The 27,708-nt window shown below is 35.4% G+C and overlaps 2 protein-coding genes across 6 annotated transcripts in view; one reads left to right on the top strand and one right to left on the bottom strand.

Annotated features, from left to right (window-relative positions):
• farp2 (FERM, RhoGEF and pleckstrin domain protein 2) overlaps positions 1–15,171 on the top strand; it is a 65,178-nt gene extending 50,007 nt beyond the window's left edge. The window contains exons 14-27 of one of the 2 annotated variants that reach the window (XM_082136738.1): positions 55–197; positions 1,359–1,448; positions 1,657–1,790; positions 1,916–1,997; positions 2,147–2,384; positions 2,467–2,597; positions 3,633–3,701; positions 3,782–3,871; positions 6,374–6,456; positions 7,564–7,682; positions 7,863–8,026; positions 10,846–10,953; positions 11,076–11,227; positions 11,966–15,171. In XM_082136738.1, coding sequence (XP_081992864.1) covers positions 55–197; positions 1,359–1,448; positions 1,657–1,790; positions 1,916–1,997; positions 2,147–2,384; positions 2,467–2,597; positions 3,633–3,701; positions 3,782–3,871; positions 6,374–6,456; positions 7,564–7,682; positions 7,863–8,026; positions 10,846–10,953; positions 11,076–11,227; positions 11,966–12,059 — 1,697 coding nt within the window. In that variant the 3' untranslated portion in view covers positions 12,060–15,171. Of the gene's footprint in view, positions 1–54; positions 243–1,358; positions 1,449–1,656; positions 1,791–1,915; positions 1,998–2,146; positions 2,385–2,466; positions 2,598–3,632; positions 3,702–3,781; positions 3,872–6,373; positions 6,457–7,563; positions 7,683–7,862; positions 8,027–10,845; positions 10,954–11,075; positions 11,228–11,965 lie in introns of both variants that reach the window. The other variant, XM_082136737.1, reaches the window with a different exon arrangement.
• A 109-nt stretch (positions 15,172–15,280) lies between these two features.
• Positions 15,281–24,814, bottom strand: stk25a (serine/threonine kinase 25a). 4 transcript variants are annotated; one of them, XM_082136941.1, is made up of 12 exons: positions 24,501–24,814; positions 22,330–22,497; positions 21,941–22,171; positions 19,119–19,175; positions 18,868–18,976; positions 18,622–18,779; positions 18,248–18,433; positions 17,563–17,708; positions 17,374–17,482; positions 16,010–16,081; positions 15,759–15,895; positions 15,281–15,677 (listed from the first exon to the last, which is right to left on the bottom strand). In XM_082136941.1, the coding sequence occupies exons 2-12, from the start codon at positions 22,423–22,425 to the stop codon at positions 15,647–15,649; spliced, it is 1,332 nt and encodes a 443-aa protein (XP_081993067.1). In that variant the 5' UTR covers positions 22,426–22,497; positions 24,501–24,814; the 3' UTR covers positions 15,281–15,646. The 4 variants fall into 4 exon arrangements, with proteins under 4 accessions (XP_081993067.1, XP_081993066.1, XP_081993069.1 ...); XM_082136940.1 differs by having other exon boundaries at positions 15,281–15,558; XM_082136943.1 differs by lacking the exon at positions 22,330–22,497.
• Positions 24,815–27,708: the final 2,894 nt, after the last annotated feature.

The following is a 27,708-nucleotide window of genomic DNA, read 5'->3' as shown; positions in this document are numbered from 1 at the left end:
CATTATGCTGGTGATCTTAACAGTATTATCTCCCTCTCTTTTCCCATCCCATAGACTCGCTGACAGCCATTGACAGCCCACAGCTGTCTCCCTTCAATGCCAAGGGTGCTCTGTGTCTGTCGCCCTCCTTCCAGATGTCCACCCTCAGTCTTCCCGGCCAGTCACCCTCGCCCCTGCACAGCCCCATCTTGAATGAGGTGGGCACCGCCAGACTAGAGGAAGACGAAGAGGGCAGGAGGAAGGTACACTGATCGCATGCCGACCTGCCCAGGCCTCAATAAAAGCTGATTGTTTTTTCTGTTTAAGCCAAGCTCAGGGCATGCTTGGGTTTGATTAACACAGATGAGGAAATTGGAAAGAACCATTTAGCTTGCATTGATAGATTGTAGGTGATTTGAGGGATGATTAAGGAGTTTTTTAGCTTACCTTGGTGTGCCTTCAGCTTCTATAGATCTATCAGACATCGAAACTTTAAATATTTTAAAGTTTCAAGTAATTTTTCTCTTCAAATATTACTTGAATACTAACTTTAAATATTGCCAAATTAAGTTGAAATGAGTTCTAGGTTCTGCCTTACTTTTCTATGTTCTGTGTTAACGGTTTGGTTCTAATTTCTTTGTTAAATTCTATTTTATGTGTTTAAGGTTAATTTGTATGTTTGTTTCTATGTTAATGTCTTGGTTCTAAGTTCTACATTAACTTCTAGGTTATAAGTTATATAATATAAATTCTTTATTCATTTCAAAGAAAGGTTTTAGGTTCTAAATTTACTTACTAAGTTCTAAGCTATGTTCATTTCTAAATTCAATTCTAGGTTCTCTGTTCGAGGTTGAACAATGTGTTCTTGGCTAGCTTTAACAGTTATTTCTATATTCTCTATTTTCAGTTCTACATAAATTTCAATGATATGTTATAAGTTCTACATTAACTTCTAAGTTCTAAACTGTGCTAATTTAAGTTAAATTCTAGGCTCTTCTTAGAGATTTACTTCTGGGTTTATGTTCTAAGTTCTACTGTATATTATAAGAACTACATTAAGTTCAAAGCCACATTTATTTCTAAGTTAAATTCAACTTTCTGTGTTTGAGGTTACATTCTACATTAGTTTCTATGTTAACTTCTGAGTACTAAGTTTGAGGTCTACATTAACTTCTAGGTTCTAAGTTAATTTAAGTCTAAGAACCAAGTCTTCTTGATTCTATGTTCTACATGAACTTTTACATTTTATATTTAAAAGTCATGCTCTAGCTCTACATTTTACAATTATTTCATAGAACTTGAATCAGTTATTAAATTGACTTAACTTGCCAGATAAAACGTGTTTTGAGGGTTTAATCAAAGTATGCTTTCTTTTTCAGAGATATCCCACGGACAAAGCCTACTTCATTGCTAAAGAGATTCTGACAACAGAACGGACTTACCTGAAGGATCTGGAGGTCATCACAGTGGTGAGCAGAGCTACACTCGTGACACATGAGTGTAACAAGTTTAGTGTGTGGGGCTTGTCTAGAGAAGAGTGCTGTAGAGTCTGTACAATGTATACTATATGTTGTGTCAATTAAGGGGGCTGTGTGTCTCTTTCTTTTGATGTGTTCTTGATGATTTCTGGCTTTGAACTGTTTAATCATTGGTGTGTGTGTGTGTATGTGTGTGTAGTGGTTCCGCAGTGCAGTGATTAAAGAGAATGCAATGCCTGAGGGTCTCATGACCCTCCTGTTCTCCAACATCGACCCCATATATGAGTTCCACAGAGGATTTCTCAAAGAGATTGACCAAAGGCTGGCTCTCTGGTACTTGTCCTTCTCATTTATCACAATGTAACTTGTTGACATATAACAATGATATACAAGTTTTCATTTGCTTAGTGATTGGAAAAATGTTTTGCCTTAGATGTTGATGATTTTCACGTTCGCAGGGAGGGGCGCTCTAACGCTCATGTAAAAGGAGATTACCAACGAATTGGAGATGTAATGCTGCGCAACATGTGTGCTCTGAAGGTGAGGGTATACTTTGGTTCTACAAACAAGAACAACTTTGAGTTTAACTTCAATTTTTGGTATAAACTCCCAAAGATGGTCTATAATTTAAGATCATATTTAGATCATTCATAACTTATGTCATGGGGTTGTTGCCTTCATATCCTTAGGAGTTCACAGGCTACCTGCAGAAGCACGATGAGGTGTTAACCGAGCTTGAGAAAGCCACGAAGCGTGTGAAGAAGTTGGAGACGGTGTATAAAGAGTTTGAGCTACAGAAGGTGTGCTACCTACCCCTCAACACCTTCCTGCTGAAACCCATCCAGAGACTCATGCACTACAAACTCATCCTGGAGCGTCTGTCTAAGCATTACGCCCCACAGCACAGAGACTATGATGACTGCAGAGGTGGACCTCCTCCCAGATAAATCTCAAATGTTTTTTGTTATCTGACAATGACAATAAACTCATACTGGTTCAATTTCTGCAGAGGCCTTGAAAGAAGTTGCAGAGATTGCTGCTCAGCTGCAGAGCAGTCTGATTCGACTGGAGAACTTTCAGAAGCTGACAGAACTTCAGAGGGATCTGATTGGCATTGAGAACCTCACGGCTCCAGGAAGAGTGAGTTGTCACCTTGTACATAAAGTTTTGTTTTGGTTAGTCAAAGTGGGTGGATGTTTACTAATGGCACTTTTCCATTACCAGTACCAGCTCAACTCGCCTCGACTCGGCTCGCTTTTCGCTCTGTTTTCCATTGCAGATAGTACCTCCACAATAGTACCTGGTCGTCATAGCGACGCCGCAGGAAACTGCCGTGACTTAATCTTTTACGCGAGACACACCCGCTACCCACACACACAGGACAATGGAGGAAATCGAGTGTATGCTGTTTTTGTTTTTGTTTTTGCTGTTTCTATTCAGGATACTCCGTCTGGCGCGTGCAATGATGACGCAGTGAATAGTGACGATTCTCTCTGACCAATCAGCAGTCTGCCGTGTTTCACGTCACATTTTAGTATCGCCTCAGCTCGCTTAGAACCTCGCCGGAGGTGGTACGAAAAAAAGTACCTGGAAGCAGGTACAGGTACAACTTTTACACAGTGGAAAACCAAACAGAGCCGAGTCGAGGCGAGCTGGTACTGTGTAGTGGAAAAGCGCCATAAGTAGCTTCAGTGATAGACTTACACTTTTTAAATGGCAGAAATCTATAAGATAAAAGAAAAATCGATAAGCTAGAAGATAGTTTCAGCTCAGAATATAGAGAAAAGTATTAAAGAGGGTTAAAATTACCTCAAAGATTGCATGTATGTTGTCCATCACTGGCTAAGCTAATTGACCTCAATACAAACGTCTGCTTTGTCTCATTGCTCGTCCCTAAGATTTGTGGTACACCACTTGCAGGATGATAGTAATGTAATGGTTAGGGCTCTGAACCAATACTGCAAACATCATAGATTCAGTCTCGCATATGGCCATCTTACAAAATGAAGAGTTCCTGAGAATCAAGGAAACTGGAGTTGCAGTTTGCTGCATTATAATTAATTACAGTAATTAATTGTCTGTGTACTGTTTTAATAAAATCTCAAAGTACAGTTGATAATCTGCAGCCCTGTGAATGACAATTGATATTTTGTTTCTTTCCTGCTTCTTCTCCAGGAATTTGTCAGGGAAGGTTGTCTTTACAAGCTCACCAAGAAGGGTCTGCAGCAGAGGATGTTTTTTCTTGTAAGATTGAACTTTTAGTCTGTTTTGGTGGTTTTTAATTTAACTTCTGTCTGTGCTGACCAAAACATTTGTATCTTAAGTTTTCAGATATGCTGCTGTACACAAGCAAAGGGGTGACTGCAACCAATCAGTTCAAAGTTCATGGACAGCTTCCTCTGCATGGGATGATTGTGAGTATTCCCAGGAATTATATTTGGAATGGAATTCTCACAAACTGCATACTGAATAAAATAGGCTATATTCTGCTATAGCATGTGAAAAAGTATGCATTATGCAGTGATGCTCATTTCAAACAGGATCTCATGTTATGTTCAATTCAGCAAGTGATGTTCAGTTAGGGCTGGGAGTCTATCCCAAAAAGATTTGATTCAAAGGCCTTGAGAATCGGAAGGCAACTCCAAAAGTTGAATCAACCCCACTAAAGGGCCTGACATATCTGACACAAACGAATGTGTCTGAAATCAGATGTCTGAGTAGGTAATACATTTGAAGTTAAGTTGCAAGTAAAAAAAAAAGCATGTCTTATATAGTATGTATGCTGTATGCATACCACATCCTCCATGTTGCCTTTCTGATGTTGACCTGCTGCTTCAGTTGTGTTGTTTACCTGCCAGTCATGACTGCTTTCCTGTGGCCTCATGGGATAGTAAAGTGTTCATCGAATTGAATGTGCACTTCCAGCAGAAGTAGGAGGTCATCCGGGTGTTTTTTGCATACTTTTTTTTCAAATACTGTACATTTGGTCATACTACTCTTTTGCTGTAGTGTTTTTCACATGTAGTCTGGAAGTTAGCATATTGAGAGGCAATGAGTGTCTATTCATTTGATTCATCCCAGTAACTCAAATCTTTTGATTCAGTTCAGCAAAAAGACTGATTTGTTCAGTGATTCATTTGGTGACTCATTCTGTACATTTCATTATTACACCAGTAGATGGAGACTTGTAAGTGTTATTTTTTCATATTATTAGTGAGTTTTTGAATCATTCACTCAACAGATTTTTTTTTTTTTTAAGTCAAGTTCATGACATAACTGCACTAATTTGAATATACTTGTTTTAAAGAGATGGTAGCTAAATTAATCATAATTACTTGACTGATCAACATTTATTTTATTTTTTTTGCTATTTTTACCCACATAGCCTGCAAAAAAGTACACACACTTCAACTTAGTTTTAACCAGTTGAATCTTTATCACATCAATAAGTCTCATCTCTCTCTTGGCTGAAAAGCCCTTTTGATAAATGACTCTGTCAAACAGTCTGCACAAGTGCTATGCTGAGAGGATTTGCCCATCTTTAAACATGAGAAGAGTGCTCTCTCAGTAACATGGTGTTTTTAAGCGAAGTTAGAATTAATGTGGCTAGCTGGGTTTCTCTCAGATGAAAGTACACAGGCAGGCGGTGATAAATGACGTTTACACTGGCTTTTTTCTCTAAACATCTGCTCTGTCTCACATCTTAGCTTTGTTTTCGTAGAGCAGTGATCTTTCAGGCCTTATTTGCAGTATCAACAGTTAACTAGAATTTGAATGTGGACCACAATTCATACGAGACTCGCGCTCAAAGTTTCTCTTACAAGGACTGTTTACAAGTGTTAATGACTGGAATTTGGAAGAGAGAAGTATTCTATGTTATTTTCCACCTTATGTCATGCTGTCTATTAACATAGCCAATAATTGACTATATTACCATTCAAAAATTTGGAGTCAAGGTTTTGATTTTAAAGAAATATATTTTTATTCAGCAAGGATGCATTAAAATGATCAAAAGTGACAGTAAAATACATTTATAATGTTACAAAATATTTATATTTCAAATACATTCTGTTCTTTTGAACTTTGCACCAGTTGATCGTTTTTTTTTGTATTACTATAGTGAGTTTTTGAATCGTTCACTTTGATCCACTTTGTTCAAAAATTCAAGTTCATGATTTGACTATTTCAAACAAATGCTGTTCTTTTGAACTTTGTATTCATAAAAGAATCTTGGAAAAAATGTATCACTCTTTCCACATAAATATTAAGCACCACAATTACTTTCTACATTAATAATAATAAGAAATTTTTCTTGAGCACAAAATCAGCATATTAGAATATCTGAAGGATCATGTGACACTGAAGAGTAATGGCTGCTGAAATTCTGTCAGCATAGGAATAAATCTTTACATTTCAAAATGGATTTTAAATTGTAATAATATTTCACAATATTACTGTTTGTACTGTATTTTTAATCAAATAAATGCAGCATTAGTGAGCATAATAGACTTAAAAATAAAGTTTTACTAACCCTAAACTTTTTAACGGTAGTATATATTACCTAATGAGAAACACATTTACAATACATACTGTTACAATGGACTTGTCTGTGCTTCGCTCCTACCCGCAGCTCATTGTGCTGGACGCTCCGGTGAGTATGAGGACAATCCCACAATCCCCCACTCCCAAACAACACCTCGAAACTCTGCCCACAACATTTGCACTTCCCTCTCGGCTCCTTCTGCTATCCCTTCCTGGCATCAATAGAAATAAGGATTACCAGTAGTCAGGATGTTACCAAGTAGATCATTGATATTATTGGGAAGGGATTAGTCACATGATGCCATGGGATACTAGTCGTACAGATCCCTTTGGTTTGGCCTCTCTCTTGACTGTGTGTTTGAAATGTTTTGCAGGTGGAGGAGAGTGAGAATGAGTGGTCTGTCCCTCACTGTTTCACCATATATTCTGCTCAGCGGACCATTGTGGTGGCAGCCAGGTGAGACAGAGAGTGTGTGAAGGACAGTTCCATACATCTTTCACAATGTGTTTAACTAGGCCTTGGGAATCATAATGAATTTTAAGATTTCCTTAATTATTCTATAAACTGTTCCATTAACAATTTTGGGAAATGCATTACTCTTAGCACCCTGTTGGGTCAATGAGATCACTTCATATTTCAACAGTACAGTAATAACAAATACATTTGCATTAACTTTTCTGCTATTGTATTTATTTAATAAATATTTATGTATATTATCTTTTGACATATTTATTCATTTATGTATTTATAAAAATATTAGGGGGAAACCTGTTGTTATATCTCCTACATTTTTTTTTTTTTTTTTGTGAGGTTGATTGCTTATTTACATGAACAGCTGAAAGGATATGAGTATAATGTATGCTGTTCCATCCTCATCACAACAAGAATGCAAATGTCATCAAAACTAAACCTCTTAAATCATTCATTCCAGTTTTTTTAATCTATCGTAAATCTACAATATTAACTCTACACTTAACCCTAGTATCTTAATATCTCATCTTTTTATGAAACCTTTTATTACATTACATTATTATTATTATTATTATAATATACAAATCTGTTATTTTGAACTTTCTAGTCATAAGTGTACTGAAAAAAGTGTCATGGTTTTCTCAAATATTAAGCAGCACAACTCAAACACAAAAAAATCAGCATATTGGAATTCTGATGGATCGTGTGACACTGAAGATTGGAGTAATGGCTTCTGAAAATTCAGCTTTGCCATCACAGAAATAAATTGCATTTTAAAATGTATTAAAATAAGAGTTATTTTGTGTATTGTAATAATTGTAATTTTACAATATTACTGTTTTTACTGTATTTATCAAATAAATATAGCCTTGGTGAGCATAAGCTATTTATTTCAAAAACATCAAAAAAAATATATATCTTACAGATGCCAAACTTTTGAACTGTATATTGTATATTATATTATATTATATTATATTATATTATATTATTATATTATATTACTGGTATATTATATTCAATTCAAACAAACATATACTTTAATATTTGTCTTTTGTTCATATTTAAGTAAGAGTCTCTTTCTCTCCTCCACAGCTCCAAAGTAGAGATGAACAAATGGATCGAAGATCTAAACATGGCTATTGAAATGTCAAAGAAATGTCAGGAGAAATCCGATCTTCCGTTGGACCCAAGCCTGTGTGATCGCTCCAACAGTAAGTACCTCAAACCTGCTCGCGACATACTCCTCCGCTGTCCACACGTGTGCAGGTCGCGGTGTGTGTTTATCCCTTAGCCTCCTTATCACTGATCCTGAAGTAGATGTAAACCCCACCCCTTCCAACTGCCCCTCCCCTCTCTGCTCCTTTCCTCCTCTCCCTCCGCACAATCATAAGGATCATCCGATGAGATGTCTCTGGAGCAGGAGTCAGAGGATGACATGAACTCCTCCCGCTGCTCTCTGGACAAGCAGAGCCACCACAGGGCCAACACCACCATGCATGTGTGCTGGCACCGCAACACCAGCGTCTCTATGTCTGACCACAGCCTAGCCGTAGAGGTAGCATTTACACACACACACTCATGTAAATCTTCTTGAAGCCTGATTGTGAAGGTCTTGACTACAGCTGCAGTGTAGAAATGAAGGAATGTGAGTCTAGCATGTGTTTTGGTCAGTCTTACAAAGAAATGTGTGGGTCATATTTCACACCAAAATCAGAAGAACCAAATATTTTCGATCGAAAAAGAAGCGTAGCTTAGGACTATTTAGAATGAATGCATTCGTCCGTCAGTCAAACTATTTCTTTTTATCGTAAATAATTCATACATGCATATATTTTTGGTATTATTTTCATGTATGCTAGGAACATTTCCACCCTGAATAGTCAGTACTCTATGCAAAAACAGCTTTATCCTCAACAAAGAAATGTTTTGATGATTAGGTTCAACAAATATACTTATATATTTATATATTTAATCATGTTTAATCATGAAGTACTATATGAGTAATTCATGGTTAAATAAATGTATTTATTTATTTGTTTGGTTTTATTTTAGTTTATCATAAATTTCTACCTTTTTTATCATAAACAAATTCAGTACATATTTTTATTATTATTATTTATGTCAGCTTATGCACATTTCCATCCTGAATTGTCATTTAATTTAGTTTTTTTTGCTAATTCAGTACAACAAATATTATCATTATAATTGAGGTTTAAGTAATCATGAATAGCTTAAATAATAATTAATTTAAATAATGAGATTCTTTAAATTTTGAATTGAGAAGTTTCATGAGATTCACCTGTTTAGAGCTTAACAGACATGCCCATACATACACGCATATATATACACACACACACACATATATATAAATATATGGTTTACAGGGACTCTCTAAAGACATAATGAATTATATACTGTACACACTGTATATTCTATCCCCTTACACTAAACCTACCTATCACAGAACATTTTTGCCATAAAAAAAAAAAAATTAAATATCATTATTTATTATGTGTTTTTTTTAAGCCATTTTAAGTGTCCTCATAAACCATGTTTACGTTTAATAGCCATGTCATTATAAACATTAATATCCTCATAAACTATATATACAAGAATACACACACACACTTCTCTGAATCTGGCTGTTGAGGTCTGGACTGCAACCAAGCTTGTGGATGAGGGGCAAAGACTCGTGGATCTTTTTTTGTGTCTGTCTCCTTTCTTCACCCTCATTTTCCAGTTTTTTTTTTTTGCATCCAGTAGCTTCTCCACCTCCCCCTTCCATGTTTTTTCTTTTTCTTTTATGTCTATAACATTTTTTTCCTCTTTATTTGTCCATCTCTCTTCTGTGTTAACAGTAACTGCCTTTTGGAATGAAAGTGACTGAATTAATGAACATTTTATGACAGAACTTCACTCCCACTCGAGGATTAAAAGCTAACATTCTAACACACTTCTGTTCTTCCTCTCTTTTGCTCCTTGTTGCCCTTTTTGTCTTCATCACTTTCTCTCCACCACATTATCTGTCCTTCTTCCCGTGCCTGTGCTCTGTTTGCCTGCCTGCCTGCTCTCAGTATTCAGTTCTCCAGCTGTGTCTCCAGAGCTCCCCCCTCGGTACCTGCTCGGTCAGGGCCAGAGACCCAACACCATCACACATGTGTGCTGGTACAGAAACCAGAACCTTTCTCTCAGTGACTACCTGCGCATGAACCAGGTACCAGTGCGGTCAAAACCCCTCCAGTAATAGTCACCGTCATCTGAATATGAAAACTTCACAAATTAAAATACAGTTTTCCTCGAGAGTGATCCTCAATTATCAAAATCCATCTTCTATCATTTTTCATTCTTTTTACATCATGCTTCATGTTTTATTAATTTATTCAAAAATACATAAAGAAAATATGCCTCTTCTAATGAAGAACATGGTTTTAATTTTGTAATTTTTTTTGTTTTGTTTTGGAGAAACGTCATTGAGGATACACCTGTCCTTATAATAAAGAAAAGTCTTCATTAAATAAGTCAAATTTATTGAAAAGAATAAATTGTATTATCTGTTATTATTATTTCTTAAGGGGAGAAAACGAATATTTTAACAAAACTGTTTAAAAAATGAAATAATGTGCAAATATGGTCGTGAAAAATATATGTGGTGCTTCAACTGTAACTCATGATATATATATAGATATATTGATATATATTGATATATATATTTATATTAAAATATGCATACATTCAATCTTATTCGAATGTCTCATGTAAAAAAACTCAACAATGTATCTCTTCACATTCAATTAAGAATGACATGAATTAAGTAAATAATAGCATATGTTCAAAACGGTGAAATTTCATATTAGTTTGCATCACTGTATGTCGATCGCTGAACATTTCTAGTGTAAACATTGTCAAATATTAAATGTTTAGCTACTTGTATCTTACCACTCACTCTTTCACTGCTAAAAATGTCACGTTGGATTTCACACTCGTCTTCTTTGAAAAGTAAGGCCTGCTTCCTTTGATTTTAATTGGCCATCTCGATCATTTTGACATTGAGCGCTGTTAGAGCAGCCTAAAAATTCAGCTTTTAAAACTTCTTGCCATCCTTACAACAAACAAGAGCGGTGCGTGATGGAGTGCAGCAGAGCAGCGGTTGACTTGTTTCCCTCAAGGTCTACAGTGGTTACGGGCTACAGCACAAGCTCCACTGTGAAATTGAGACTTTCTATTATGCATTCTTTCTTCTTTTTTTAACTACTGATTTGGAAAATTGGCACTCTCTCCCTTAGCTTACACATTTCATGAAACACTAATGCAGCACTAACGGTCTGCGCTGTTGTAGCAGTTGATGTTTTAACTTGCTGTTGCGCTCCATTGCAGAACCAGCTGTCCGGTTACCTCCTAAGGAAGTTCAAGAACAGCAACGGCTGGCAGAAACTCTGGGTCGTCTTTACCAACTTCTGCCTGTTCTTTTACAAGACACATCAGGTATTGAAATATGCACCATCCCTTTGATTTCATGTATTTGATGTTCATTCTGAAAGCTTCAACTTTCTGTAGGAGGTCTAGAGGTCTGAATAATTAATAATTAATTCTTGTTTTTGTCCCAGGATGACTTCCCTCTAGCCAGTCTTCCGTTGCTAGGTTACACAGTCAGCACCCCAGGGGAATCGGATAGCATCCATAAGGAGTACGTCTTCAAGCTGCAGTTCAAATCCCATGTTTACTTCTTCAGGGCAGAGAGCGAGTATACATTTGAAAGGTAATGTTATTTAAAGAATTTTTTTTACATAATTTATAAGAAATTGTATATACAATATTTTTTTATTTTATATATAAAAAAAAAAATATATATATATATAAATTATAAATTTTAGGGCTGTCAATTGATTTCTCTGTATAATTTGATAATTCGTTGAATTGTACACTATCGTTCAAAAGTTTGGGGTCGGTCAGATTTTTGTTTGTGTTTTTGAAAGAAGTCTCTTATGCTCATCAAAGCTGCATTTTATTTGATCAGTAAAACAGTAATACTGTAAATTAGTATTACAATTCAAGATAAATGATTTCTGCAACAACAAAATCAGCATCATTACTCCAGTTTTCAGTGTCACATGATCTCGACAAATCTATTTATAGCTGATTTGGTGCTCAAGAAACAATTATTACTATAATAAAATTTGAAACCATTTGTGCTGCTTAATATCTGTCAACCACAAGCATGAAAACTCGTAGCGGCTTGTTAAAAACAGTCTGTAATATTTTGTTGTCTCTTTTTACGACAAAAACAAAGAGAGGTTCGAGTCTCGTCTTTTCTCGTCAATGATATAGCATGTTGATATAGTCACAGTTTTCGTTTAATGACGTTGGTGTTGTCTCGTTATCGTCTCGTCTTAGTCATGGGAAAAAAGGTCCTCGTCAAACATAGATTTTGTTAACGAAATGAACACTATTTTGAAGTAATGTTTGATGTGCTGAAACATGCTGTGATGTGTTGCAGATGGATGGAGGTGATCAAAAGTGCAGCGAGCTCCACGGGACGCATGAGTCTTCTCGTACCCAAAGGCCCCGCGGAGATGAACGGGGGGAGCTGAGTGTGTCAGAGTGATGTCCTGGAGCTGAGGGCTGGGCCCACTGTCTGCCAGGACCAAACGCACCATCATTTGATCTTTTCTGATTTGTGGCTCTGAGAGGTGCAGAATCATCATCATCATAATAACTTGTTTCTTGACTCTGGACTGTTCGCTCTCTTCATCCCGGGAGTTCGAGCAGCTTATTGAAACCTTGGAGGAAAGTTTCCGCGCTCTGTAATTCTCTTCCAACGTTTCTTTCTTTTTATCTGGTGTTCTCCTTAATGAAACATAAAGTGGGCATCTTGCTCTTCTAGAACCACATTAGACTGAATTAAGTTATGTTTGATATTGATTTTGCTAAGGTTTCAATTATTATTGCCGTATTCAGGTTTTTAAGGTCTTTGCTATGAATGCTATCGTATCATTTAGGACGATATTTAATATTCTTGTCAGAACGGACTTTTCTTATGCCAGTTATTCAGTAGAAATCTTGTCCCACAGGAACAGAAGAATGATTTGAATTGTTTGTCCTGGGACAACATGACTGAATACTACTGAGGGGAGTGTTGACAAACAGAGGGTTTGTATTACGTCTAGCTGGTGCAGTAAGTGAGATGAAGGATAAAATGTGTCTCACTGATGTAATGTTGGTCAGAGAGCATGTTTACAGGTATGATCCCTTTGAATGGCTGAGGTTGTGATGTTGGTACAGGAAGGAATCAGAGAGAGGACTATATTATTTTGACGATGAGGCAGCTGTATCATTGCATCGCGTATTGGCTTGTCCTCTTTCAGCATTGGTCAAAGCATGTCTTGAAGGTCATTATTGTGCGACTGTTACTATTTAGGGGATTTGAAGTTCTGATCGGTTGATTTTGATCTCACAGCATTGATTTAGTTTATATCCGAAAACTAATCGGCTATTTATTTTAACGTGAAGACTGACCAAAAAACATTCGCTAACCAAACTAAATGTAATGATTTTAAATGATGTATTCACAAATGTCACTAGTTTTGATTTTTTTGGATACTTGATGGATAACAGTTTTAAACTGACCTCCATAAGGGGAAATTGGGTCATCCACAGTGTAATATTGCACTTTTCTTTCGCTTTCTGCCATTTACACACAGGGAAGAGGAAATGGTTCTGGGGAAGTTAAAGCTGAAGTTAAAAACAAAAACAAAATCGCAAGTCAAGATGGTTTCGGTCAGACTCTAAATGCTAAAATTTAAGTTAGTATCAGCAGCCTAAAACTGCCTGTTCCCTTTTTATTATACTGTATATGTGATTTTTTTTTTCTTTCTTTCTTTCTTTTAAGTATATTAATAATTAATTTACAAGTTCTTTCCCTATGATCCATCAATCAACAAGCAAACTTTTTTTTTTTACTACCAATATTTTTTGCGAGGCATATCTTACTATTGTCAAGACAGTACTATCGTTTAATAGCATGATGATGAAGAAGAGTTCCACAGTGTTACGTTTACTTATCGGCTTCACTTTACGAAGACAGATCTGTACGATATCTGATTTGGGAGACTTTTTTTCTTGCTCTTTTTGGATTATTGATTGTATTTATAAGGCTTTTGGCTTTGTCCGTTCAACATGCTGTACAGGGTCCAACCAAAGACCTGATTTTTTTTTTTTTTTTCGCAAGCCTGAAAAGGTTGGCCAAAGTTAGTCGGCCACAAAATAAGCAGTGTTGCTTTGTGTACTCAACAATATACTGTAAGCAGCTATCATCTCGACTTGAGCTCAGCTAGTCTGATGTGTTTCAAATCCCTCTTAATTCAGTAATGCACTGTGGGCTCATGGTCTTCACCCATTTGTACATTTTATGCAAGGACTGGAATCATTTTCTTCCTCAGTTTCTGTATCTGGCAATAAGAGGGATGAATGAAAGTTTCTTTGTTTTTTGATCCCGGATTGCAAAGGACGAGAAAAGGGAGTTTACTCAAAGTCCTCAGTTTCCGGTCTCATTCAGAGAGGCACTAAACAGAGTTTTTACGAATTCGCTTCTCTCCGACTTTAATATTTAACTCTCTTGACTTTACTATTTATTTTGTGTAGCATGTTGCCGAGGCGTTGCTCCTGTACACACCGCATGTAGTACGTTCCATGTTATGACATTGAGGGATATCAAATAAAACTGAACTGTGTAAACATTTTCTTCTCTTCATTTTGTCCCATTTAAACATTTGTTCACCTAAAATAACCTAAAAATTCTGTCATTAAGTACCCTGTTTGAGATTACTTTTGTTGATCTCTGAAACATAAATGAAGATAGTTTTAATGAAACCTGAGAGATTTCTGTCCCTCCATTGAAAGAACATTACAGCAAAACTTCCACACTTCAAAGTTAATAAACATTTTAAAATAATACATAAGAATTGAACGGTTTATTCCAAGTTTTCCGATGAGACATGATCACTTTATATCAGTGTTACATAAATTTATTATTTAGTAAAACTTTTTTTTATTAATTGAAATATAGCTGAATTCAAATAAAATATTAGATGACAAACTTAAACAAATTAGAAATGTTGCTTTTGCAAATAAACTGAAATAAAATGAGTCTAAGTACTAAACTTACTAAAGCTAAAACTTAATTAAAATATTAATTAATTATTTAAAGATAAATAAACTAAACTAATAAAAATGACAAAAACAACTAAATTAATAAGACTTTATTGAAAACTGAAAATATTTTTAAAAATCTAGTTCAAAATATTAATAAATACAATGATTTATATTATACAAATAATCCTAAAATAACACTGCTTTATATGATGAATATATTTAATTTGGTATCAAGTGGTTTAATCCAAGTCAGTTCAAGTTCATTTTATATGATGAAGAGATTTAATTTAGGCTTTTATTTTCATATTTAAAAATTGATCGACTCACAAACATAGAGCACATCGAATATGATAAACAAACAAAGTGTATGCTCTTTGATCAATGTTTGTGAATAAAACGCTAAATTAAATCTGTTCATCATAAAATGTTCACCATAAAACCGTTTGATTCATATAGATTAATCTTACAATATATTTGATTATTTTGGAGCGTCAAAGTTTTGGTGGAATGGACTTTCAGTGGAAGGACAGTAATCTTTCAAGTTTCATTGAATTTTTTTTTTAATGAATTTAAAGATTAACATTTTTTGGGTGAACTATGCCTTTAAGGACTTTCCTGCATTTCCTACATTGATTTATGCGAAAGTAAGAAATAAGCACAGTTTTCTTCTTACACTAGTATATTTATAGTTAAATGTACTTAGTCATTTAATGGAACGCACATAAACTTGACATTTCATATTTTACATTTCATTTAGACATTTCAAAATTCTATAAAGGAAACTGTAAAAACATCTCCTCATACAAGCAGTAATGGAAAGCCTGGTGGTCTTCAGCAGAAGGAGCAGGTGGGCCATCAGGATAGTCTTTCCGTGGAGCTGGCCAGCAGTCCGATGGACCTCATCGTTTCGAAGGCATGCTGTTTCCGTTGAGTGTGAACCTGCAGGGTTGAGGCACAGGAAGTCTCAAAGTTCTCTCCTGCGGATGATTCAGTGCTGCATGCAAGTGCCACAGTGCAGTACAAAATCTTAAAGCAAAGAGTCTGCATGACCTGAAAAACTGGCATAAGCAGAAAATTACATCAAATACAATTAGATACAGTGTGGCTGAGACTGTCTGTAAAATGTAAGGCCTGTTTACCTGCACACTCTCTCCATGACGTGATTGAGTAAACGGTCAGAGATTCCAGGGCTGGACTCCTCAGCGAGGCTGAAGGCGTTTTCCAGCTCTTCCAGGGCACATACGCCGTTCCCGCTAACACGCCGCTTCTCCTTCAGCTGCATTCAGAACATAACAGTCTGCTAATCCACGTGTCGAGACTGGACGTTAAAGCACAGGTGCACCCGTGATGGAGGCTCGCTGACATAAACATACATTTCTGAATTCTTTACCTCTCTGAAGATGGGTGAGATTAATGTTGTCAGAGACGGTGACTTCGGCTGCCTCTTCATAGCGTCTGATGTCTGTCATAAAAAACAAGAGTTCTGTGATACGTGATGGATCACTTTGAATAAATGACATGGGTAAGCTGTACTTAGTACAATGTGCATAATGTATATATATATATATATATATATATATATATATAGGCATATAGGACAGAGTTGTCTCCTAAAAAAGTATCCTACTTTAATAGACTATAGAGTTCTATAGTTGGGTTCCGGAAGTACAAACTCCATTCATTTTCTCCATAAGGCAGACCTACTGTGAGATACAAAGTTGTTAATCCATGGTATTTCCTTCTGCTGAAGCTGGCATTATTTAATTTTGTTTTAAATATTATTTTTTTTGAATCATGTTTAACAGTGGAATTCTGTGGAAAAACTACATTACCCATGATGCTGTACAGAAAAATACACCAATCAGAGAGTCGAAAAAAGCAACACGCTCCAAAAAGCTCCACCCACTCCCATGAAGCACTGCGAAAGACGTAATAAAGTTGATTTCCCTACGCTCTAAAAATACTGAACTGTAGGCTATATATATATGCATATTTTTCAATAAACTTAAAATTGTTGCTATACATATAATCCATATGTTTTATATTTCTCCATTTTTAATTTGATTATGCTGTTCACAGTGCTTCATGGGATTGTAGTTCTTTCCCTCATTAAAACCATCAAGTACACAGTCTTGTACCTTTGTCTTTTTGTCTGATTTTCTAAAACTTTTTTGCTTCAAATTACAGTTTTGTAGTGTTGTGATTCACCTCTTAGCTGATTGGCTTGGTTCATGGCTTATAACGAAGACTGTTTCAAAATCCCTATGGGAAAAATGAATGAAAAATATAATTCCGGAATATTTTTAAAAAAAGGGGGCACTGTTGCACTCCATAGCTAGTCATGTGATCACAAAATGGCAGCCCCCATGAGACGACTATACGGTTCTACATGATTTTAGGCTAAACATGTTTAAAATCAAGTATACTACGCTTCATTTCTTTGCCTAAAAAATACTAACTACATTTTTAAAGGAGGCTCTGAGCTGCTTCTGAATTCTGTGAAAATATGTAATGTAGCATAAAAGTCATATTTAACATTGCTAGATCTGTCCCATTTCACCCCTAGTATCAGAAGCAGCTCTGATGCAAGTTTAGTTCTGTTCGATTCATCATTACCCGCAATTGTGATTTCTGTGTAAATGTATGCTGCCCCTGAGACACAAAAAATTCAGTTTAAACACCTCATTTATGGCGTCTATAGATGCAGCTTTTGTTTTGGCGTCGCAGTGTAAAGACTTTAAAATACATATTTACCTTATTGTCTAAATTATTGAAGCCTCTCTGTAACTTGTTCATGGAACTGGGCCGCACGGTGGGGAAAGTCCACATGGGACACTGGTCCCTGTCATCCCCCTCCCCGTCCCTGAGTGAAAAACAAACACAAAGTAAACATACTGTACACAGATATCACAGGTATCGCTCATCCAGGAATGTGGACCGTACATGTCAGAGTCGTCAGAGCTTGATTCGTCCCCGTGTCCCTCTGACTTCCAGCGGCGGTATCGATCAATGAGCTCTGCCAGGTATGAGGTTTTCTTGGTGTAGCGAGTGATGAACTTGTGTTTCAGCAGCTCTTTGGCTGTTGGTCTCTGTCATATGCAAACATCATATTACAAAAATTAAAAGCAGTTTCCCTTAGGTTTTAAAGTTTAATTAAAGCCCGTTTACACTAAAAGATAATGGCATCACTGGCAGTATTAAAAGAATAAGCGATAATACAATTCCAGCCAATACAATAAGTCGATAATTATAGTGTTATGGCATTAACCAATAAATGGCAGGTATTAAAATTCTATAACATTTAGCCTCCAATTTGGTCAATCATTTTAAATGTTACAAGTGAAAAATGTAATATTTATTTTGAGATTGCAAAAAAACATTTAATAGCGCTATTCAATTATTTGCATTTTTAAAGGCTAACTGTAATTAGATAATCTAATTTTTAAAATAGGATAAACTAACATTAACAAATATTTTATATCAGATACTGTTAAATTAAATCTATAAAAAATAAAATCAATATAAAATAAAAAAAATACTGGCTGATAAGTGATATAGAACCAATATATTACGCATCTCTTAATATAATTGTTTTTATTATAAAGGTATTAAAAAGAGAGCTACTAACAAATCGTGGCTCTTTATTGAGACAAGATTCAACAAAGTCCTTAAAGGCTCTGCTGTAGGACCCGTCCAGTGTGGGCGGGTTACTTTTAGGGATGAGGAACAGGACTCTCATGGGGTGAAGTTCTGAGTTTGGTGGCTCTCCTTTAGCCAGCTCGATGGCTGTGATACCCAATGACCAGATGTCAGCCTAAAACATAGGGAAGACAGACAAAAAAAAAAATGGGGGTTAGTACTTGTGCCATCTGTCTGTCTCTGAATATTTCATTGAGCTTATTTTCATTGTGCAGTCTTCACTAGTTAACAGATGTTCACGTGGAGGACTAGAACATGATACCTGTTAGCTAAATGACAAACGAGACAAGGAAGTGCTTGTACCTTGAAGTCATACGCAGACTGTTTGATGACCTCTGGTGCCATCCAAAATGGAGTTCCTACAAATGTGTTTCTCTTAATTTGTGTGTCCGTTAACTGGCCGGCCACTCCAAAGTCTGCCAGTTTGACTTCTCCATGTTCAGACAGTAACACATTGGCCGCTGTAGCCAAAAAGTAGAAGGGTTATCCATATAGGGACACTTCACAGGACTAAAATCAATTAAACAGAGGCCAGTTTTAAATACTGACCTTTGATATCTCTGTGAATCTTCCTCTCTGAGTGGAGGTAGTCAAGTCCTTTCAGTATTTCTCTGATGATGGTGGCGATATATGCCTCTTCCAGAGGTCCCGGCCTCAACTGTCCAAACACACATTAGAGGATGTTAAATATAGTGACATTTCCTGTGCCTTTGAGGGGGTTTTCTTGTCCAGAAGTAATTTTCTGAAGTTATGCCTCACTGTAAAGAACTCACAAACATGGTTAAAAAATACCAACTCACCAAGTCCAGCGCCGATCCACCTCCCAAATATTCCATGATGATCCATAGTTTAGAGCCCTGAGAAACACAATAAACCAGTCAATTAAATTACCATTAATTTGTCTGATAAAAATCAACAGATATTTGATCATCTCTAAAAGGAATAGTTCATCAAAGCATGACCACATTTATGATGCACTTTCGCCCTTTTTTGGAGTTGGAGACTTATTTTAGTATTATTTATATACTATTATATTATTTATTAATATTTTAATTTAGCTTTTATTTTAGATTTTTTTCATTTTGATGTGTTTTTCATATACATATATATAGCTTAGCTTTCATAAATTTTTATTTCAGGTTTAGTACTTCAATGTAAACTTATTTCAGTTAGTATTTCTAATTAGTTATCTTTATATTATATTAGTTCAATATAAATCTAATATTTATATTTTAATTTATTTCAGCTTTATTTCAATTACAGAAAAACTATTTTATTCGTTTTTCGTTTACGATAACACCACTGGTTTGAGACACACTGGTCACTGTTTACTTTTATTGTATGGAAAAGAACAGCTTGGACATTCTGCAAAATACCTTGTTTTGTGTTCCATGGAGGAACGTTGGGGACACTTTGAGACTGAGTAGTGGCCAAAAGTCATGTCCGAGGGGATATTTGTTTTTAATGAAGTTTGATTAAACCATCAAAATATGAGGAAGATATTTTACATTTTTTAAATGTTTTAAAACTAAACTTGGTTAAGGCATTTAACCCCTAACCATAGTTCCCTAAAGGGACATGATGGTGGAAAAAAAACATGAGATGGGAGGAACAAATATATTTCAAAAGTTTTGCGTACACTCACAAAACATTTGCATTTCCCTGAGAAACTTTTGCTCACAAAACTTTTGCGGCCTCTAAAAAAATGTGCGATCCCCTGAGAAACTTTGCGTTTGCTCGATAATTTATACATTTGCATTAATTTAGTTCATTTCTATTTTCTCACAAACCTTTTGCATTCTCTGGAAAACATTTGCGTTCCCCTGAGTTTGCATTTTCTCTTGAAGAACACAAACGTTTTGCAAGCGAACGCAAAGTTTCTCGGGGGAACGCAAAACATTTGCGAGAGAACGCAAAAGCACTGATATATCATTTTTCCTCGCATCTCATTTTTTTTTTTTCATCGCCATATCCCTTTTGGAGCGCCGTAATAATCGGACAAAATTATTTGGCAAAAAAAAAAAAGCAAACTACTGCTACAGGATTTATTTTACTATGTGAAAAATAAATGCATAGAAAAACAAAATCCTCACAGTAAAAAAGCATACATAATTCTGAATGTTCCAATCCAATTTGACTTCTGACCTGTAATGCTGCCTGAATCATAATCATACACTGTTTGTTCGTTGGCCAGAGGAGAACTGGCCCTGACTGGGCCTGGTTTCTCCCAAGGTTCCCACGTTTTGGTTCCTTGCCACTGTCGCCTTGGCTTTTGGCTTGCTTAGTTTGGGACACCTAATATTCAACAATATTATTGATCTGACTGCAGTGACACCATTATATGAGAACTGAACTGAGCTGGACGATGACATCACTGTTTTCTCCAGAGTGGCTGTATAGATAAATTAACTTCATTTTACAACAGAAATGAACCATCCCTGAAATTACTTAAGCTGGACTATGACACAATTTTCCGTACAGCAGAAACAAACTTTGATGCATTGTTATCCTGTTATCTCTATAAAGCTGCTTTGAAATAAAACACTATATAAATAAAGGTGACTTGACTTGACTTGCATGTGTTCATAATTTCTTTGTATGAGAGTCTGGCCAAAAATGATGTCCGCACAATTTGGAATGTTTCATTGTATAATCACAAATAAAATTATTGACTCCTGACTCCAAGCACAACTACACAAGATGTTTACAAATTCTTAATAATATTTAAAGGAACACTTCGACTTTTTGGGACTTTAGCTTATTCACCGTATCCCCCAGAGTTAGATAAATCCATCCATACATACCTTTTTCATCTCCGTGCATCTTCATCTCAATAAAAATCCTCTGACAATTCCTCAAAGTCAGTCATGATGATCACGAATCACGTTCGCTACTAGCTAGTTAGTCACGTTGGTTTTGTTGACGGAACGGCGCTTCTCGGGTGCTGCGCTAATCACTCCGCCCATGTAGCAGTGCTTCGCCTTCTGAGAAAATAGTTCCCAGTATTTAAACGTTTAAAAAATGGCTGTGTCTCATATGACCTTGTTATTTGTACACACTGTGACTATACAAATCACAACATGTAAATAGTAAAATGTTGGTGTTATTTTGTCACTTATTGGGATTAGTATGCTAGCTGTAACCATTTACATCCAGTCTTTGTGCTAAGCTAGGCTAGCGGTGTGTGCGTCAAACAGACTTACAGCACGCACGGAGATGAAAAAGGTATGTATGGACTTATCTAACTCTGGGGGATACGGTGAATAAGCTAAAGTCCCAAAAAGTAGAAGTGTTCCTTTAAAGGAGATTATCCTAGGCCAGACATCACATTTGGCCACCACTGTACCTACAGTAAGGTATTAGGAACCAATAATGAACATTGTTTATTCAAGTTTGTTCATAATACAGGAACTAATGTTAATTTATATGGCTCAAATATTGTATTGTTTATTGTTAGTTTGTGATAGCTAATGCATGAACTAAAATAATGCCATTGTAAAGTGTTACGAGGAAGTCATATGTTTTTGAAGGGTGGCATTTGGGCGAACTATTCCTTTAAAAATACAGAAATATATTGTGATATTTTAAAAGCCGTGTCTGAAAGAAGGAAATGTCCACAAACCGTCAGATAGGAGCCGTAGTATTTGGTGACATAAGGGCTGTCACACTGGCTGAGTACTGTGATCTCCTGCTGGATGTCTTCAATCTCATCCTCTGCCTCTTCCAAGTCAATAATCTTAATGGCCACCACCTCTTTTGTGTGGTTGTTTATTCCCTTGTAGACCTCTCCAAATGAGCCTTTACCAATTCGCTCCAATTTGGTGAAGTATTCCTCAGGATTCAAACGCGGATTCTGAAGGGAGAAAAAAAATTATAAACAAGAACGATTTAAAAATTCTTACCAGCTATCTATGGCAAGATCCAGCATGGTGTATTTTCTTTACACAGGTGACGGACTCTAGAAGTTGTCCTTTTATCAAGCAACAGATTAACAAATGCAGGAAGATCTACCCAGTCATCGCTCCACTGCTGAAGGTCCGGAGATGATGGGAATCTATCGAGGGAACTGCTAGAAATCACATGTAGTTTTTTAAGCACTTTTTTCATTTTCTAGGAAAACTCCGAGCCTCTGCTTCCTCGTTCAGTATGGGATAAAGATGACTTGTACTGACAATCCATCTGGAAGTGACACCGTTTTATCAAAACAAAACAATCACTTAACAAGACTCAAAGTTCAGGAGATAAAAACTCCTCTTGGTATCAGCTCAACATCTGATTTCCGCATTCATCACACTCATATTGACCCTTTTTAAAACACAGCAATCAAAACACGAACTTTTACTATTCCTTGTTAGTACCACCCATTGGAGGCCCCATAATATGAGATAATATGCAGGATATGCTTTCTAAAAGGTACACCTGCGTTATCTGTGGGTGTGCCACTCTTTCGTCAAGATACTCTGACGCTCATCAAAACACATGATGAACTGCAATTATCATATTGACCTACAAAACATGCGCACTGGCAACAAAACATAAACACGTTATCTACATCGTGAATAGATGGCATCCATTATCATCTGAATATGTAATATAAAAATTTTACACTTTTTACTCTATTCATCTATAGTCAAAAAGTGTTATGTAAAGATTCTCAATACAATATAATAGATGTGACGAAGGATGTTCAGTATAAATAAATGTTGATCATCAATTTCATGTTCATTTTCCATGGACTTTGCCATTTTAGCAGCCCTGTTACACATGAGACACCTAAATACAGCTTTAATTTAGCAATTTTCTTGCAATTAATGTTAAATCAATGTCAAAATGAAATGGGCATTAAAACAAATTTGTGAATGATGTTTCTCAGAAGGTCCCAGCTAGTTTAGGATAAAATGTTGGTTTGTAGTTAGTGATAAACCTATATTTGACGTAACTTAAAATTAAATAAAAAAGCTTGCAGTTCACACTACAATTTGTGTAAAAAATGATGATCTCATTTCTTGGGTGTTACAATGTTTCAGAATATCATGTGGTAACAGGGTTGTGTGCAAAATGTGGACAGCTAAATATTAGCTATTATTAGTAACTACTATTATTAGTTAAATATTAGCTTTTAGTGATTAGTTCATCATTTAAAAATATTATTATATATTAAATAGGCCAAGTCTTGGTTTATTCTTCTTAAATCGATTTTTTTTTTTAAAGATGTCTCATCAAGCCAAGCCTGCATTTATTTGATCAAAAATACAGAAAAAAACTAAACAAACAGTAATATTGTGAAATATTATTACAATTTATAATATTGGTTTTCTATTTTAATATACTTTAAGATATAATTTATTTCTGTGATGCAAAGCTGAATTTTTCAGTGTCACATGATCCTTCAGAAATCATTATAATATGCTGATTTATTATCAGTTGGAATATTAGAATATATATAGAATATTAGAAAATTTCTTTGGAACCTGTGATATTTCAGGATTCATTGATGAATAAGGAGTTAAAAAGAACAGCATTTATTCAAAATAGAAATATTTTCTAACAATATAAATCTTTACTATCACTTTTGATCAATTTAACACATCCTTGCTGAATAAAAATATAAATTTATTTCAAAAAAAGAAAGGGAAAAAAATAAACCTTTCCCCAAACCTTTGAACTTCTATTTGAAATAAATACTGTTCTTTTTTGTCTTTCTTTCTTTCTTTTTTTTTTTTTACTTTTTAGTCATCAAAGAATCCTGGAAAAAAGTATCACATGTTATAAAAAAAAAATGTAGGCTAAGCAGCACAACTCTTTCAAACATTGATAATAAATCAGCATATTAGAATATGTTGTATTGGCCAAAATTTAAACGTGTATACTAAAAAACTATTAGAAATAAAGACTGGATTTTCTTTATTTATTTTTATCTTTTTTTTAAGAGGAACATCCTAAGCATCACAAACACTGTAGTGCACTTTAGGCATACTTTACAGTAATGTATTCACATAAATGCTGAGTAAAACTAACCAATTTAATTACAAAGCTGCCTACTATATTATAGTATATTATAGTACAGTACAGTACAAAGACAAGTAATGTAAAGTTAATCATCATCATAAAAGAACAGTAAGTCTTAGTATGAAAGAAATGCAAGGAGGTATTCAGGTGTCATCTTCATCTCTCTGGATTACCTGGTTCCGCATGTTATGAAGGTGTGCCATGTCCAACTAGATATACCTCCAGTTCGGGGTTCACAGATTTTTCCTCTTTCTCTCCTTCTTGAACAGTCACCCACCAATGGAACAGCTTGTTCCCAATACACGCCTCTCTAAATCATCCCCGTGTACCAGACTGGCCCGCTGTAGGGTTTATAAGGTTTATAATCTGTATTCTAGTCCATCCATAAGCGCAGACAATCGGTCTTTCGCGTGAATGTTTACGGTTTTTGGTCTGCAGAGGAGACTCCCTGTGCAACCCCACTACTTTGACTAAGAGAGAGGAATTGTGTTCCGCGCATGCGTGACAATCTCCTTTAAAGCCCAAAGACTGCTGGGAATCGTAGTTTTTAGCTCCCTCTGAGCTACTTGGCTGTGTACACACATGCTATGAAATAAATCAAATGTTTTCCCCCGGTTTCACAGACAAGGCTTACGCCTATCCCATATAATACATCTGTTTTATGAAGGTAACTTGCACTGACAAATCTTAACTTCTGTCAGTGCCATTGTTTTGTCTCAAGATGCACACCAATGTTTGTTTGTTTTCTTAGGCATGTTTATAAAAGCTACTTAAATAACCTAACTGAAGGCCTAATCCTTGCTTAATCTAAGACCTGTCTGTGAAACCAGGCCTTAGAAATTCACAATTTAGGAATGTGACTATCATTTGTAAATCTTCTATATTTTTATCTTAAACATTTCTTATTTATTCTACAACAGTTGCACAGTCGCTTCTTTCCTCATTTTTTATTTATTTATTTTAATTCAAGGTCTTTTTATTACTATGACAAACATAGCATGCTTATTATCTTGAAGAGCAAACCATTGCTGTTTTCTATGCTCTAACTTTACACTCCCCTAACCACACCCTCACATCTTTTTAATGAAACATTACTTAATTCCTTTAATTAAGCCTTTTGAATCGGGAAAATAACTGAGGTTAAAGATTTTCCTTGATTGTGTGGGCATTTCAGTTATTTTGAGCATCAAAATATTGTAGGCTATTATAAAATATTGTATTATACATTATTGTGCTACACAAAAGTTTATTGAGCATTTTGTGCAAATGTTACTGTCGGTCTGGGGTTTTTGTCACACTGTCGTCCTTTTCTTATGATAAACATCATAAGTAAGATTTGCAGTAAGATTTGTGGGGTTTTTTTCAATTGAAAATCTCTGCTATGACACCAAGTTGGGAAAGGACATGAGGTGGAGGAGTGTTTTTTTTCTCTTCTTTTTTTTCCTTTTTTTTCTTTCTGTTTTCGGTTCATTTTGTGTTCAGTCAGAACATGACTTGCCTTGCTTTGGTCGTCAGTTTGAATTGGCCTGTTTCTATACCAAGATTATGTTCACGCAGTCTGTAGGCTATATATGAACTTTCTTAGTCAAGTCAAGTCAAGTCAAGTTTATTTGTATAGCGCTTTTCACAATACAGATTGTATCAAAGCAGCTTCACAGTATTAAATTAAAATAATACAACAAAGTTTGTTTCAAGAGGAATTTATTGATTGATAAAATTAGATTTTATTAGTGGTCGTAGTGGTTAAATATTCTGCCATTTTTGAGCATTCCAATTTGGCCTGTTTATTTCCAGTTATTTGACATCTTAAATATTTTTCTTTTGCCTATACATTTTGTATCATGGCTTCATATCATTCTTCATGCTTCTTTTTTAATCTTAGTGTTGACCAAATATATAGCTAATGTGTTTTGCCTTTGTAGCCAATAGACATCACATCTATAGACCTATTTAAAAAATGTATTATTATTCATATTAGGATTCCAATTTTGAAACTTTTTTTTGTGGCTGTATTTTTTTTTTTTTTTTGTCTGACATAAGTTGTAAAGGAGGTCAAAGTGCTGCTTTCGAACAGGAGGCATTTCACTTTGATGAAATAGTTTTCTCTGGCTCTGAGTCTGTGTTTTCCTGTTCATTTATTGTTAGTCCGTTCAGTTGTCGTATAAGTTATGTATGTTCTTGTTTCAAATATTCTGTTAGCTGTCAAATTGACACCTGCATTATTGTAAAAAAAAGGCAGAAGAAAAAAGAAATTGTGGTAGCTTCCTCTTTGTCCCTGTAGGGGGTAGTATTGTACAAAAATATTGCCCCAAGCCAAAATAAATATATTTATTTAGGGATCAGAGTAATTGTTGATTTGCAAACGTATGCGATTCTGTTTATATCTATGAAGATCAGTTATCCTATCTGTATTTTGATTATTAAAGAATAAACACGATCATGGGAGGTCATGTGACAGGCATGCAGGAGCATGTACAGTATGGGTTCCGCAGAAAGCATAAGCATATTATTCCTCAGAGGTGTGGTGTGTTAAAACTTACTAAAGATAGTCTCTACAGTGTCTCATTTTTCACTGGAAATGACATGTAGGCTAAACTGCTTATTGTTGCATGATATGTTTTAAGTGTTACATAAATGTGAGCAACGTACGGCCTCCGTCTGTCTGTATGCGATTGTTTTAATCTGATAAACTGTCAAAAGCTATTTAGAATTAGTTGTGAAGATAGGTTATTTTAGTTTTAAATTGGGATACAGAGGAAACCTCAAATGTGGTCAGGAAAAAAAGGAACTGCATCACTGTCTGTCAGTGAGATAAACTTCAACTTTCTACTCATCATGTTCCTGTGTTGAACAGAACTTTTTGTTCTTTTTTGTCCCTGTTTTTGAGGAAGTTCGGGTCCTCAGTAAGCTTTTTATTATAGGCCTACTCCATTATTAAATCAGTTATTCAACATTTGAAGGAAACTTGATGTGTTTTGCATATTCCATACTTGTCAAACATGTCAAAGCAGATCTTATTTATGTGTGTGCATGTTTCTTTGGGAAAGCCGATGATTCAGCTGAATGGGTGGCTCCAATGATTCGGAACTGACAAGTTTAGTGCAAAAACAGTCAAGACTTGTAAAACAACTCTATCAAACGACAGTGGGTGGGACTACAGTAACCCTTTTTTGTTCAACAACTATGCAGCACATTAAAATAACTTTTACAAACATTATGTGCTCAAAACTGATCTTGTTAGATTAAAAGGGAGTACAGTGAGACGAAAATTATGGTTTTATTACAGTAAAAGTGTAGTAACCATGTTTTTTTGGAAAATTGATTACCATTTGCATAACCACAGTTTTACTACAAATACCATGGTTTAACTATATGGTTAGT

This window comes from Leuciscus leuciscus (assembly GCF_965113295.1).
Source record: "Leuciscus leuciscus genome assembly, chromosome: 14".
NCBI lineage: Eukaryota > Metazoa > Chordata > Actinopteri > Cypriniformes > Leuciscidae > Leuciscus > Leuciscus leuciscus.
The sequence above is the reverse complement of the archived record's forward strand: the minus strand, read 5'-3'. Positions and strand labels throughout refer to the sequence as shown.